Source organism: Parasteatoda tepidariorum, chromosome 6 (genome assembly GCF_982258835.1).
Source record: "Parasteatoda tepidariorum strain Cologne lab strain chromosome 6, Ptep-v5.0, whole genome shotgun sequence".
NCBI classification, from domain to species: Eukaryota; Metazoa; Arthropoda; class Arachnida; order Araneae; family Theridiidae; genus Parasteatoda; species Parasteatoda tepidariorum.
This window is the reverse complement of record NC_141760.1, coordinates 41,218,909-41,235,574: the sequence shown is the minus strand read 5'-3', so window position 1 is coordinate 41,235,574 and position 16,666 is coordinate 41,218,909. Positions and strand designations below refer to the sequence as shown.

At 28.4% G+C, this 16,666-nt stretch overlaps 1 protein-coding gene across 1 annotated transcript in view; it reads left to right on the top strand.

The window, feature by feature from the left end:
• The first annotated feature begins 2,752 nt into the window (after positions 1-2,752).
• The window catches only part of LOC107454396 (bone morphogenetic protein receptor type-2), a 114,106-nt gene continuing 100,192 nt past the window's right edge, over positions 2,753-16,666 (top strand). The window contains exon 1 of the mRNA XM_016071589.4: positions 2,753-3,601. Coding sequence (XP_015927075.1) covers positions 3,532-3,601 — 70 coding nt within the window. The 5' untranslated portion in view covers positions 2,753-3,531. The remainder of the gene's footprint in view (positions 3,602-16,666) is intronic.

Below are 16,666 nucleotides of genomic sequence, written 5' to 3'. Positions count from 1 at the left end.
ATTGGCCTAATTAATGTTTTATAGAGTAAAAGTTTTGTATTTTTTGATAAAAGAGATGATTTGAAAAAACGTTTTAAACCATAAAAAGCCTTATTTGAACAAATTAGACGACTCCGAATCTCATTGTCTATGTTATTGTCGGCAGTAACAATTGAACCAAGGTAAGTAAAATTCTGAACAGTCTGAAACCTGTGGGAACCAATCTCCAGATAGGATTCACTAGAATTTAATTTAGCAAGTACAGGCATGTATTTGGTCTTATCGGTATTGATGATTAGTCCCATATCCCTAGCAGCAAGCTCCAAAGAAAGGAAAGCTTCTTTTAATGCAGGAACAGTTCGTGCAATGATGTCTAAATCATCCGCATACGCCAATATTTGAATAGATTTTGAAAATATGTTGCCTCTGATATTGATTTCAGCATCTCTTATAACTTTTTCTAGAGCAACATTAAAAAGAAGACAGGATAAGGAGTCTCCCTGTCTGACTCCATTGTTTACTTTAATTTCTTCAGATAAAGATCCCAAAAGTTTGACTCTGCATACGGTGTTTGACATGCTTGCTTCTACAAGTCTAATTAGTTTTGGTGGTACTTGAAATTCAACCAGGGCTTCATACAAGCGATTTCTATTAATACTGTCAAAGGCTTCTTTGAAATCAATAAAGAGATGATGTGTGGTAATACCAAATTCCCTGGTCTTCTCTAAAATTTGTCTAAGTGCAAATATTTGATCTTTAGTAGATTTTCCCTTGCGAAAACCACATTGGTAGTTTCCAATTTGAGGGTCTATATATTGTATAAGTCTCTCAAATAAAATGTTTGACAAGATTTTGTAGGTAGTAGAAAGCAAACTTATACCTCTGTAGTTAGAACAAACCATGGTATCACCTTTTTTATATATTGGGCACATAATGGCAGTGTTCCAGTCAGAAGGTAAAATTTCAGCATTCCAAATATCAGTAATAAGATTATAAATTAGTTTTAAAAATACTGGACCATGACATTTTAACAGCTCAGCTGCTATCCTGTCGTGCCCAGTTGCTTTGTTGTTTTTTAACTTTTTAATAGCAATATCAATCTCGCCCAGTTCAGGTGGAGGTATATCTTCATTATTCTGATTTTCAAAAACGCTCCCAGAGCAATAGGATTGATCATGTTTACTGAACATTTCTTGGAAATGTTCACTCCATCTGCTGAGTATACACTAGTATACTCAGCAGAGTATATACATATACATGAGTATACATATACACTAGTTAAAATTTACTTTTCTGCATTCTATCGTTGCGTGAGCTATTTTTATAAACGTATATTCAATTTAATGTTTTTAATTAATTAGAAAAAAACAATATTTGTTTAAAATGATTTAAATGAAATGTGTAGAAATCTTAACCAAAGGGATCTCCAAAACCATTTAAAAAAATATAAATGCAAAATAATTTTTTAATTAAAATTAAAATTTTTCGTTAGCTTCAGTAACGAAGAAAAATCTCTTAAATATTTTTATACTGTACTTTTATCGTATAAAATATTTCAAATATTTTATCTACTACCAAAAAGGATTTTATAAGTATCATTAACTCTTCCCTTCAAGTAGAAAAAAAAAATCCAGTTTCTGTCAAACTAAAACCATTGGATCTATAAATGTTTTTCCAATTTGTTATTGTGTGTTTGTGAAGATGTGAATTGGAGAAATAAAAAAATTTGGCTAAAAATATACCTTTCCCCTGCGAATATTAAAAAAATACTCTCCATAACTATTTTCCAGTTATAAAAAGAACGACGTAATGTGTCTTAAATATTTAAAAAAAAAATGCCTCCACTAAAATTGCTATGCTATAGAACAGGGGTCTCCAACTTACAAGAGGCCGGGGGCCACAATTAAAAGCACAAATCAAATGGCGGGCCGCAACTTTATCAAAATTTTATGTAGGACTCTTTTATGTTTGAAAGAACATTAAATATTACTCTCAGATTTTTATCAAGTTGTACAAAACAAAAGTATTGATTTACAAATTAAAATAAGAAGTATATTTTTAAAAATATTTAATTGCATATTAAAAAATTCAGGCTACAATAACTTTAATGTGCATCCATGTATTAAACAATTAATGTGCACCAGATATCTAATTGTTAAGATATAAAACTTTAAAACGGTTGGTATTAAAACTTACATAGTAGCACACAAAATGTTCATTGACAAAATTGAGGTTTGTTTGCTGCAACCACCAGAGAATAGATATTTACATTTTAAATTTAAAATTTACAAATGTGTGTGTAAATAATTTCGTCCAATATGAGTGGTTTCAAAAAGTTAAATCGGAAAATTTCTTCGAGAAAATTTCTGATACACACATGCTGAATTATATTCACAAAATAGAAAAAAAAATGAAATAAAAAGGAGTTGGTATGTTAAATTTCACAGAAACGAAGAAATTAGGTTTTTATTAACGAGAAAAGTATTTTAAACCCATAAAGATTTTTTACGAAAATTGTCCGCAAAAAAATGACAACTAATATATTTTAGTTCGTGGGCCGCAAAAAAAGGCTTCGCGGGCCGGATGCGGCCGACGGGCAGCCAGTTGGAAACCACTGCTGTAGAAGTTAAAGAAATTCATTGTGTGGACTATAATGGCGGATAAAAAGTTACTTGGCATTTCAGAACAGGAGCGGAGTAGGAAGGAGATGCGGGAAAAAGGACTCCCCTCCAATGAAATATCGACTCACCCAACTGTTCAAGCGAGCTTGACTGGGCGTCTTTGAGGAATCAGAGAAACCTGCCGAGCTATCCGATCATTCCTGTTGTCTCTGATTGAAATGGGAACGTGGGGTCTCCTATAATCGCAAGTGTGATTTAGCTTGTGTTGTTGTTGGTTATCAACTATATTTCCATAACAAATACGTATGTATTAAAATTTAGCTCTGGTCAGATATAATTCTGAATTCTATTTATATTTCAAGAACTGGATTCAAGGATTTATTGTTTCCATGCCGCAAGTACTATGTGTTGATACTTGATAAAAGAGACAAGTTTTCCACAACATAACAATTTGTCAGTTGTGGAAAAATACATCATCCTACATAATGGACTCGTCGTGTTGCTTGTATTCTAACTATGATCTTGACTATTGTGTGAAAAATGCGCATAATAATATTTACTATTATTTATCTATATAAATTTTCATCAAATCTTTTTACTATCGATCTACTGTAGTCTTGTTCAGATTTATTCTGCGCAACTTTTTAACTAACAAGTAGTTAGGCTTAACTTTTTAAATAAAATAATTATTTGTGTGCATAGAACAATCTTTGTGAGCAGTTTTGAATGTCAATCATAGAATGTTTACGTTGACTAACATTTTATGCAACCTAATTACCGTAGCCGTACGGAAACCTGATCTACTGGTACTAGTGTGATCTACTAGTACGGAAATAAAGATTGCTCTCGTAAATTGTGACCTAATATTCTATGCTACATTGAAATAAAACTCGGATGAAGATAATAAAAACTAATTGTGAACTGTTCTAAAATGAAGGCTGAAATAATGTACTCGACATTGTGGATGCTGGTGTTATTATGCCTATCCGTTGCTACAATAGGTAAGCTATTTACGATCGCTTTGTTTATATTTGGAATTGTTTTTAGACCTTTATTGTTTAAATTTTTTAAGATTTATTATTTATCTTAAGTATTATGTAGGAATGAATTTTAAGCTCTTATTATTTATTACTTATTTTAATATTGTATATTATTATAATTGTGCATTTTAATTGTGTATTATAACAGCCAACTGATATTTAATATAGTATTATAATCGTACATAGCTCTGTATATTTTTTCTTTTTTGTTAATTCACGCTAAGTATTGAATTCCAAAAAGGTTATAATAAATGAATAAAAAAGATATAAATTTTAATTTAATTTTTGAAACATAAAATATTTTACTATTTATTTATTTATTATTATTAGTTTGTAAATTAACTCTTTTATACCCTTCTCTTCTAATATATTATGAATGATTGTTAAATTCGTTTTATTCATTACTTGTTTAATTGCAGTAAAGAACTTATTTATTATGATAGTTGTGACAATGCTAAAATTTAATATATAATACCATAATCATTGTTTCCATAGCTATAAATTTTTTTGTCATGAAGAGCATTTAAATACAAAAGTAATGAAAATAAAATAGAATGAAATGTAAATTTAATTTATAAAATTTATTCTATTAATTTAGTTATTAATTATTATTAGTTAGTAAAATTAACTCTTTTGTTCCCATGTCCCCCATTATATTACAATTCATAATAGTTATGATTAATAGTATGTGATTAATAATATTATGATTAATAGTAAGTTTAGCAATCATTCATAATTTATGAATAATTGCTAACAGGGTTGGCAAGATTTTGCCGCAGGTGGAAAAAACCATGGTAAATACCGGTAAAAACCGTCCTGGCAAAAACAGGTTTTTGCCAAGCAAATTGGCAGAAAGTGGCAAAAACCTATATTTTCCATGATGAGAGGACAAAAACACATTTTTGATACAAAATTAAAATATATACTATGAATATAAATAATTACAAAAAAATTAACAAAATTATTATTCCATAATTGAATGATAATGTAATAATATATCATTTTAGTAGTTTAAAACATTATTGATTGGAAAATTTGTGATTATTCCCTTTTTTCAAGTGAAATGAACTTATTTTAAATTAATATAACTATAATTTAAAGCATAAAATATCTATCAACATGTGTAGTTAATTATTGTACAAATAATAAATAAAATTTTTTATAATAAATAATAATATTATAAAAATAATATTTATTTATTTGTAAAAAAAACATTTATTTTAGGATTCTAAAATGAAAAGAGATCAAAAACTTTCAATCTTTTAAAAATTATTACCCTTATATTAATTATTAATATGTTAAAAATAATTTTTTCATGTAATGTATCAAAATTATTATTCCTTATGATTGATTTAAATTTGTTTAAAGTATTTTGTAATTATTTAATCAGCAATTTAGATAATTTGGTTTTTGCCGGTTTTTACCAGTTTTTGCCGGTTTTTACCAGGTTTTTGCCACTGTCCTGGCAAAAACCCCTTTTTGCCGGCAAAAACTCCAACCCTGATTGCTAAACTTTCTTGTTAAACTGTAATAATGGAGCAGGAGCGGTTTTATTCTTAAGCTAGTTGAGCCAATGCTGAAATATTGCCATAAGCATTATTTAAAGAGGTATAAATTTTTATTATGCGAAGCGTTGAAATCCGAAAAAAATTAATTAAAAAAAATGGAAAGAAATGTAAATTTAATTTATATATTTTTTTCTATAAATTTGTTGATAATTATTAATTTGTAAAACTATTTTGCTCTCATGTAATTACTAGTGGATACTTAAAATATTGTAATATATTAATATATTTCACTACCATATAGAATGCAAATTTAATTTACATAATTTTTTCTATATATATGTTGATTATTATTAGTTTGTAAAACTATTTTGCTCTCATGTAATTACTAGTGGATACTTAAAATATTGTAATAAGACATTGTGATATTAATATATTGTACTCTGTAAGTGCTACATTGCAATTTTGAAATAGAAGAGTTAAAATTCAAGCTTCAGAAAAATATTTTTTAAGAATTGCTACTCATTACTAAGGAATGCCCATTTCAAACATATTAATTCGACCTTGATAAATATACTATTTTGTAAATTTATTACTTATGCATTAACGCAGTTTAAACACAATTAATATTTACTTAGTTTAAAAATTATAATCAAGTGCAGCTATAATTATAAAAGATAAAAAATTAATAATGGTATATAAATCAATAATTAATGAAATTACATAATTATGTCAATCAGATTATTATTATATTTCTGAGTTTTTTCATCCTATTTGTTAATTGTCTGCTTTTATAGGTTTTTCTCTAATATTTTAATTTTATACAATCATTAGACTCATTCTAGTTAGTGTAAGTTTTTATTAAATTAGTCGACTCCTTATTTAGGGATCAGCTGTTTAAATAGTTTCTAAGAAAAACTTTTATTATTTGATTTTCAAATTTAGGTAACTAAACTACTTAGATAACTTAGATCATTTAGCTTATTCAGTGTTTTATTCTTTAGTTCAAATACTAATTAAAAATCATGCTCTTTTTTATTATTCATGTTAGGTTAACTTGCACAGTTTAAAACATTTGAAGATTTTATAATGTTACGGTAGCATCTCTAATACCTCTAACTGACTAAATTTGCTAGTCTGTTAGACAAATGTTAAATTGTCTAGGGTAAAAAATTTATAACTTGGACAAATTGTTGTACATTTGTATAAACCTACTTTATTTCTTACTAATTAGTATATAGTAATTTCTAACTTACTAATATTTTGTTAGATGCAAAACATTTAATTTTGGACTTCGCTTTAACAGATCCTAACATAAAATATATTTCTTCATTTAAATATATTTCTTCAATTTGATAGTTAAATAAACTATGCGGGGAAACTGGAGGTCAGATTTCTTTATTTCAACTAATACTCAGAAATAATGTTAATTAGTATTACAGTTTTACTTTTTTTTTTTTTTAATCAACCTGAATTATGGCTATATTAGTCCTAACTGAAAACATTTAACATTCTGAGAAGTGTAAATAAATTGTATAATTTTAAATCCTAATTTATTAATAAGCAGTGAATTGTTTATTAAGAATCTGAATAGGTAGTTTTGACTTTAATTTTTTTTAAAAACAAGTCTTTAACATTGTATTTAAATCTACAGGCTTGTTGTTTTTGAACCTGATTCAATAGATTTTAATTAATGCCACAAATAGCAAAAACTAACTACAAAGGAAAGGCATTTTAAGTTCATAATAATGAATGTGAGATTTGAAATTAAAGAGACAGAAAACATTCAATCAGAAATATGTTACTTAACTACCTTTTCTATTGTTGTTGAACTTTTAAATTTTTTTAACGCAATATCACTTAATAAACATGTGATGTTGTTCTTTTTTTTTTTTTTTTAGTCTTTATATAACCAGTATTTAATATCTATGTTTTTAATGTCAAGCCAGTTATTTTAGATTGCCTCTTATATTGACTAAATTCCTCTGTTGCAGAATTTTATATTTTATTATAACAAAGGCACTTTGTTAATAAAAAATCCTACACTTATAAAATAAAACTGTATCTAAGCTTTTTTATTGTATAAATTAGGTCTAAAGTTTGAAGGAAGTAATCTTTTTGACCAAAAAATGAGTAAAATTATTTCTTTTTTATAAATCAATTTTCTTTATTTTTTTAAGTTTTGAAAATCGAAGAAAATTATGAATTTACAAATGCTTGTTGTACTCATTTGCAGAAATGCAAGCATTCACACAAGAAAAAAATGACCTACTACCTATATGCCAGTAGAACTTTTAAAATAGAAGTGAATGAAAAGAATTAAAATTATCCTATTAATATTGATAACGTTTGTTATCAATATTAATAGCATATATATAGAACTTGTTCTTTCTTTCTGTATCTTTGATTTCTTTTATCTTGCAATCTTTTCTATTCCCTGCTGGTGTTTCCTGGAAGAAAAAAAATTTCTACATACATGTGATTGCTGATCAAGAAATTATCTAAAAACTTTTATTTTAGAAACTCTATAGTTAGATAGTTTTATTTTCAAATAAAAAAATTTTTTAATGCTTAATTTTTTTTCGTACTTAGAAGATTATTTTGATTGATTTAAATGAAAATGTATAAAATCATGGACGATAATCATTTTTATGTATTAAAAAACATTCATAAAATTTCAAAGAAGAATAAAAAAAGTGTTTAGGCGTTCGAATTTTTTTTTCTCATCCAGCATATTCAAAAATTAGCGGCTCTTTAAAAAAAAAATAATAATCTAAAATCGCTCATTCCATCCTTTTTAACCGTTTGCAAGTCGTAGTCACATGTCACGTGTCAAGTTATAATTTTGTGATTATAAGTACATGATTAGCGACTAGCACTTTCATATAATAGCATAACATAAAGCATTCGTTCTAAAAATATCGGGATTTTAGAAATCATGTAGAAATCAAATACCTTGCTTTGTTTCCCCATGCAGGTGAACGCTGAAAACGAAGCTATTTAAGAAAGGTCAAGTGTACCAGGTAGTCCAGGGTTGACAATTGCTTTCGAAAAATCGATCGAAAGAACTATATAATTATCGAGTCTAAAAGTAAATATTTAAACTCTCGATTCGAATTTCGCGTGTATATAAAGAAGTATCTGGATGTAAAAAAAAAAAAAAAGGGAAATTCATAGTAATAACTGCTGTGAAAAGAATCATTATTCCACACGAATCTAGTATGGAATCGGCACTAATCGAATGTGTCAAGAAATGATTATTCAAATTCGTGATTTCGAGTTTTGTGTGTTGTATTAATATCGAAATTTTTAAATACTGCTCAGAAATCAGTAGCAATAGCTGTCGAAAAAATAATCGAAATACCACATGGATTTGCGAATCGAACGCATCATAAAGTGATTACTTGATGGATTTGTATTGCTCTTATTGTAATAAAATACAATAAAAATATCTTACTTAATTTTGATAAAGAGAGAAAATTTTTCGCATTGATTGTGCATATAATTCTTTTGTTACAAACTGGTTTAATGCGTCATACTATTGTTCGACGATCAAATAGAAAAAAAAAATATTAATCTTATCACGTATTTAATTAAAAAGTCTAAAAAGTAGGTAAATCTAAAGATTTTACTATCCTAATTAAATTTGTTTTTGACGCCTCAGTTGAGTATTGCTAGTGCATTTCAGAATTTTCTTTGACTCTAGTGTTCTTGCGTTTTGTTCTTGCAAATCTAGATGTAAATAACAAAGAAAAGAAAAAGGAAAAAAAAAGGGGGAGATTACCGGGGCAGAATTAACGATAGGTAACAGTATTTTGTGAGAGTTTCGAAATTTCAATTTTTGAATTGCAAAAATTTCATCAATGCATAAAATTTATATTCGCGTAAATTTGCGAATCAACGATCTTCAATTTCGCGGACTTCCGCGAAATAGAGGAAAAATTATATGCAGGTTAATCTAATAGAGCTATAAGTTGCTGACTTCCCTTCAAGGTTTTCTTTTTGAAGGTTACAGAGCATCACGAGCACTTCTTTTCTCTCCGTTACTATAAAAGAGCAATCTTCTGAAAACAGTTAAACATTTTTTACGTCACTTTAAAAAATATAATTTTGTAATTTTGCAAAATACAAAATTTGAATAAAATTGATCAAATAAGAAAATCGAATTTTTAAAAGAAGAATTTTTTTTTGAAATTCGATTTTTTGGGAACTATTTAACCGATGTCACTTAAATTTTATATTTTTTCATGTAAAATTATATTTTTTTAAAACTATGTAAAAATGGTAAATATTTGCAATTTTTTTTCATTGCATGGAAGTAAGTATATGTGGATAAATGAATTCTATAATTGCGTGTAAAAAATTTTCAATTCGCTTTTAAACTTATCGAAATATGGCGAAATACCCAAAAAATAAAATTAACATTAAAGGATCCAAACTTCGGAGCTCTCTCCTGACAAAACTACTAGGACCATATTTTCCAGATTGAGGCTATTTGGTGTCAAAAATCCGAATCCGTTGAAAAAGAAAGTATGTTTTTTCAGAGAAAGTACGTTTTTTGTGTGTGTCTGATTTCGTAACGTAAAATATTGTCTGCTCTAATTATTAGCGCAGTTGAGGTCACCTCCTCGAACCTAAGAATGAGTAGTAGAACGTAATGTCCAGACATTTTGTGAAAGGTCCTGTTATTGTAAAATTGTGAAAAAACTACTCATAATCTGTGAATATAAAATAAGCGTTAAGTCTCATTCTTTCATCCAGGATTTTGTGAATTTGTGCAAATAGGTTCCTGTTATTGCAAAAATTAAATTGTAAATAGATAATTGTAATAGTTTTTAAATTTTAGATACAAGTTTTTGCTCAACAATTGCTGCTACTAAATTAGAGATGCAACATACAAATATTTGATATTTAGCCTATACTGCTCAACACAGAATATTCATTTCGGACGAATAATGGAAACAAAATCACTCACATTTTTAACAATTTCAATTGAGATATTTTAAATAACACAACTTAGTAATGTATCACTTTTAATGTGTTGCGCATTAAGTAAACTTAAACAATTCTTAAATTTATAATATTTTATATAAAAAATTGCCAGAAATTAATTTTTATTTATATAATATTCTATTAATCAATTTTATGAATAAATATCAATTGATCGATTATTTATTTACGAAAAAATAAATAAATTATGATTTAATATTAATAAGAATGCGCACACGGTGTTTGTAAAAGTAGAAATATTTTCTTAGAATACTACATTTGGAATTTAAAATTAGGGAAACTTAGTTTGTCTCGAACAGTCTTTCTCTCCCCCCCCCCTCCAGGGTTTATTCGATTAAAAAAACAATAAAGACGATAAACAAATTTGTGAAGGGTCTGATTAAAAGATAAATTATTTTGTGAAGGGTCCGTTAACGGACCCAAATTTCTTCTTAAACTTAACAGACTCCTGATTAATAATAGTAGTAAATAATTTATTAATAAGAATAATCAGTAAATAATAATTAGTAAATAATTTTTATTAACGTGAATTTCTCAACCATTTTTTGTTAATTAACGATTTCTGTTAGGTTTGTCATTGAATCTGTAGATAAAAAGATCTAAGAATTATATATAATTTTTTGAGAATTGCCTTCTTCCTTGGTTTAATGAAATTTGAGGTTATTTTGAGATTTTAAATATTTATTGAAAATTCATTGTGATCAAAATGCTTAATGTACCATTATGCTTAAATATACCATTATAATTATCATCACATTATTTTAAATTAATTTGATCATTAGCACTCTCCTTAGTAATGAAATAATTATCAAATTGCTCAACTAGTGATAAATACTAATTGATTGATTAGTTACAGAAATCTACTTCCTGGTTCTCTGTAACTGGTTTATCGATTTAACACTAGAAAGACGGAAAATTAGTATATACCTATATTGCCCAAAAGAAGTCAAAATGACTGAATTGTGAATGCGTAAATAAATTTGTTTAAAATTAATTTTTAACACTTTTTATATTATTTACAGTTATGTAACAACTTATTAGTAAATATTAACAATAAAAAAAGTTATATGTTGTACAAAAAGTCACAAAATTATGAGAAATTGCGTCATTATATGCATCATTGTTTTTCTAATTGAAATTAAAAGCAGTCAAAATGACTTCCTTAGGCAATCTAGTGTTAATATCTGTCAAGCAGTCTTAGATAAAATAAAAATGTTTCTGCTAACGCACAAAATCTCAATTAAAAAATCTTTCTGCACGAATTGATTATCTCTTGTAACTAGATTCAAACCTTAGTCGCGCCTCATTTTGGCAAAATTCGTTTGAAATTCAAGGTTTTTTTTAAAAAAAATTGTTTGCATTTTTATTCATACCGCAGAAAGGAGTTAAAAAGAAAAAAAAAAAAGAAAGGGAAAAAAAAACTGAAAATAGAGATCCAAAAAATTTTATGTTCAAAAACACTTTTATAATAATTGAAATAATGCGTGAATATGAAAAAAGTGAATGTATGAAATGTTATCAACGTTACCACTTAGGAAATGTTATGAAATGTTACCACTGAATGTTATCAACGTTTCAATCAAAATATAGATGAAAAGATTTTATTCATTTATTTAAAATGTGTGAATATGAATCTCAATGTGTGATTTTTAAATCACGCGCATACGAATCTCGACGTTTGATAAAATCATTTGAATACGAATCTCGACGTTTGATAAAATCACTTGAATACGAATCTCAGTGTATAAATTTTTAAGTTACTTGAACATGAATCATAATAGTGGCTTTTAAATCGCGTGAATATGAAATATGTTATCTAATATAAAATAGTGAAAATATAAAACACGTTGCGCGATCTTGAACAGAAATCGCGATTTTAAAGCGTAATTTTAATTTTTGTAATTTTAAATCGTGTTTGCAATCGTGTTTGCAGAAAAAAGCCTAAAAACGATTTTTTCCCCCTCGGGAATTCGGGAAAAAAAAATTCTTTGAAGAGGTTGATTATTATTTTTTTCTTTTTTAGTAAGAGTAAAAAAGTTTCCGAGATGGTGACAAATATTCCGCTGTGTTCGCGCGCTTTTGTATATTATGCGGATTTACTGCCAAGTTTCTTATAATTTTGCTGCTTGACTACATTGAAAGTTTTATTAAAGTTCCTTTTTCTGCTAACCGCCTTCGGCCGGCAATTTATCCGCCCTCACGAACTCATCGCTTCGCGGAACCACTGTGACTCTCCTCTTGGACTCAGGTTTTCAATTGATTTTAAGTAGGGATTCAATAGAATAAATTAATAAATTCAGGAACTTCATTAAAGTTTTCTCCTAAATAAAGCTGCGTTATTATCCGTGAAGTGCATTGCCTTTTGTAGAGCATTGATTGTTAATTAAATTCTTTTTTCCTATGCTTATTTTTTATACTATTTAACGTTATTTTGGGTTTTTAAATTTATTTGATACTAAAGACGGATGGAGAAGATGCCAACATACATTGTGTTTCTTCACCGAAGCAGACAGCTCTCATTTTAAACATTAAAAAAAGAGGAATAAAGAAGAAGAAAAAAAATCATCGGTGAATAACCTGTTATTTTGATAGTTTTCGTTAAACCCTGTTAACTGTTTGATTGAAGGGGGAATATATGTTTTGGTGAATAATTGGTAAATAAAAAATCCTGTATATTGGTGTTTAGTATTGCAGTCGTTAAATGTTTTTCAGCTGTTAAACCAATTATATTTATGACTCCATTTGTGTGCTGAGTTGAAATATAACTACACCAAAAATAGGCCGGCTCTCGAGTATTCAATGGTGGTTGTAAAGTATCGAAAAAAATCTGATATATAATGGTGTTTTTTTTAATTTTTAAAAATTTTTATTATTATTTATTTATTTTTTTACAAGATTCGCATGTTAATTTTTATTTCTGTGTTAGTGATCGTGTTTGAGGAGCTTCTGAAATATTGGGTCCAATAATCTGGCCTCGATTGTGTTATACTTTAATTTCGATTGCTGAATACTATTACTGTTTTATAGTATAGAACATTAACGTTTATAAAACAAGAGGAAAAGCATTATAATTTGGTTAATTTGTCAACCAATCATCCGTATATAGTCTCGAACCATAAGTGAATGTAATTTTGTTGATAATTCAAATAAAAATTATTTTTATTACTGTTTTCGCCAAAAATAGAACTAATTTATACTGTTTCTGTATAATTAAGTCCGAATATTTTTCTTAATTCTTTCCCCCTCCTTATTTTTATTAATTTGCATTGGTGTCGTAAGAGGGCTGAGTCGTCCAGATAAAAATAAAGATCACTTTCCGAGATCACTTATACCACCATACGAGCACCGTACCTGATGATAATTCAAGTTTCATTTGTTTTCTAGTCAATACAAGCAGAATATCATCATTTAATCGCGAAATAGAATATTTATCGTCATTCAAACTTTTGACCACTTTTCGACTGGTGTTCAAAAACAAAACTGAAACTGTTCTTGATGACAATGCAGGTTTCGGTCGTTTCTTCACCGCTTCGAGCGCAATTCTTATCGCCAAATAGTAAGTATCATCAATCAAAATTTCGTCTGCTTTCTGACTAGCTAGAGCTGAAATTTCTACTGGAACTCTACGCGTGAGCTATTATTGATTCCTGGCTTTCACAAACGCAAATCATCTCTAATGAGAATTATTATATTGTCAATGTTTTGATCACTTTTGGACTCATTATTTATTGCTGGAATTTTGCGTTGAATGACAATAATGACTACCAGTATATACTAAATTTATCACCATTTCAGTTTTCGACCTCTATCAGACCCATAACAGGGGTCTGTTTCGAAGAAATTTGGGTCCGTTAACGGACCCTTCACAAAATATCTTTTCATGAAAACGGACCCTTCACAAAATAATTTATCTTTAAATCGGACCCTTCACAAATTTGTTTATCTTCATTATTGTTTTGTTAATCGAATAAACCCTTCCCAGGAAGGGGGGGGGGGAGAAAGACAGACGTAAACGAACTATATTTTGTCTCCCGCAGACGCTTCTTCCTTTATTCGTCCGAAATTAATATTCTGCGTTCAGCAGTATAGGCCAAATACCAAATATTTGTATGTTGCATCGCTTATTTAGTAGCTGCATTTACTGTTTATTTTTTAAAATTTAATTTTTTTAATTATAATTTTACAGCATTGAGCATAATCTTGTATGTTTTTTCAATTTAGAAACTCCTTGAAAAAGTAATTTTTTTTTTTTTTTTTTTTTTTGCTGTAACGGACCCTATTTGCACAAATTCACAAAAGCGGACCCTGGTCGAAAGAATGTGACTTAACGTTTATTTTATATTCACAAATTACGAGTAATTTTTTCACAATTTTACAAAAAACGGACCTTTTACAAAATGTCTGGACAGACCCCTGCATAATTTATCGGTAATTGAAATTTCGACCTCTGCCAGACCCATATTTTATGGTTAAAATTGAGTTGTCCACCTCTATCAGATCCATATTTTTCTCAAACAAAGTGAAATTTGTTTCAAAAGATTAAGAAAATATTGAAACTAAAATAATGATAATAACTGCTCTTTTTATGTAGACTAAAAAGAAATATATATATATTTCGTGTCAGACCTTGAAAGAAAAAGTTATTGTAGTTCATTTAAGTCGCACTAGAGCTGCACAATGGGTGGGCTGTTGGCGACGGTCTGGGAAACATCCCTGAGGATGATCCGAAGACATGCCGTCACAATTTTTATCCTCTGCTGAGGGGATGCCACCCCCGCTTCGGTAGCCCGACGACCTACACGCGAAGTCGAGCACTTTACGGTTGAACAGTTTAACGAGGACCAATACCGCACACCCTCAGTCCCTACGCAGACTAATTGAAGTGGTCATCCACCCGCACACTGACCACAGCCAGTGATGCTTGACTTCGGTGATCTGCTGAGGTTTTAACGATCGGTCCACTGCGGAGCTTAAAAAAAAAGGATGCATCACCTAGTAATAAATAATAATAAACTTAGTAATAAATCACTTAGCAATCACCACTGAAAATCATCCGCCACGTGTATTCTAAGTGATGTGACATATAAAAAAATTACTATCTATTTAAAAAACTTCGTTTCTAAAATTTTATTTATGTCTTTCTACTGTACTGTTCTGTGCGGGAGAAGTGTTAATAAAAGGCTTCCTTGTTTAATTTCAACTTGGTAAAGAATTGAAGCTATCTTTGAAATCTCCGTTAACTTTTAGTGATGCAATCGAATATTTTCTTTACCGCACTTTTTCTTCTTCCCTTTTTCTTCTGTAAATCGTCTTCTATCAGTTACAAAGTGAGAAAACCCGAGATTTTCAGTTACTTCCTGAAGTGGCACGATGCCAATCAAACGGTGTAAGTTCAGACAAGCATAAATTAATCGGAAACTACTGCATTCTTGGCAACTATTAATGAATTTTTAGAAGAAAAAAAATAAATGAAAAATTTAAACATCATCACTATATGATTAGATAATTATATGCTTACATAATGACTATTTTTAAGTATTTGATTTTCATATGTTTGTTTCGCTCATATTTTATTTATAATTTTTTTCTTAAGGTTTTCAAACGTATTTAGATATTATGTATTTTATTTTCATAGTCTATTATTATTTGTTTTTGAACTTAACAAATGTTTAAACTAGTTTAAATGTTTTGAGTTGATTTAAATTTCATAAATGTTAGGTTTGATTTTAGTCACATAAAAAATATTTTATAATTCCATTTACTGGGGTCTGTCCAGACATTTTGTGAAAGGTCCGGTTTTCGTGAAATTGTGAAAAAATTACTCACATTCTTTCAACCAGGGACCGCTTTTATGAATTTGTGCAAATAGGGTCCGGTTATTGTAAAAAACTTTTTCAAGGAGTTTTTAAATTGTAAATAAATACAGGATTATGCTCGGCACTGTAAAATTATAATAAAAAAATTAAATTTTCAAAAATAAACAGCAATTGCTGCTTCTAAATTAAGAGATGCACCATACAAATATTTGGTATTTAGCCTATACTGCTGAATGCAGAATATTCATTTCGGACGAATCATGGAAGAATCGTCTGCCGAAGACAAAACTTAATTCGTTTACATCCATCTTTTCTTGTTTTCTGCCCTGGAAAGGGTTTATTCGATTAACAAAACAATAATGAAGATAAACAAATTTGTGAAGGGTCCGATTAAAAGAAAAATATTTTGTGAAGGGTCCGTTTTTATGAAAAGATATTTTGTGAAGGGTCCGTTAACGGAACCAAATTTCTTCTAAACGAATCCCTGATTTATGTGATTTTTTTGAGCGTTTGTTTATGTAAAAATGTAATTTGTTTTACCCTGGTTGATCGGAATTTTAATTACAATGAAAGTTCGCAGAAAGATGTAAAATTTGATTCAACTGACCTTTCGAACAGTTTAATAGCTTTTAAAAATCTTATTGATTCCAGTACATTTTATATTTCATAACCAAAATGTGACGAAATACATTATA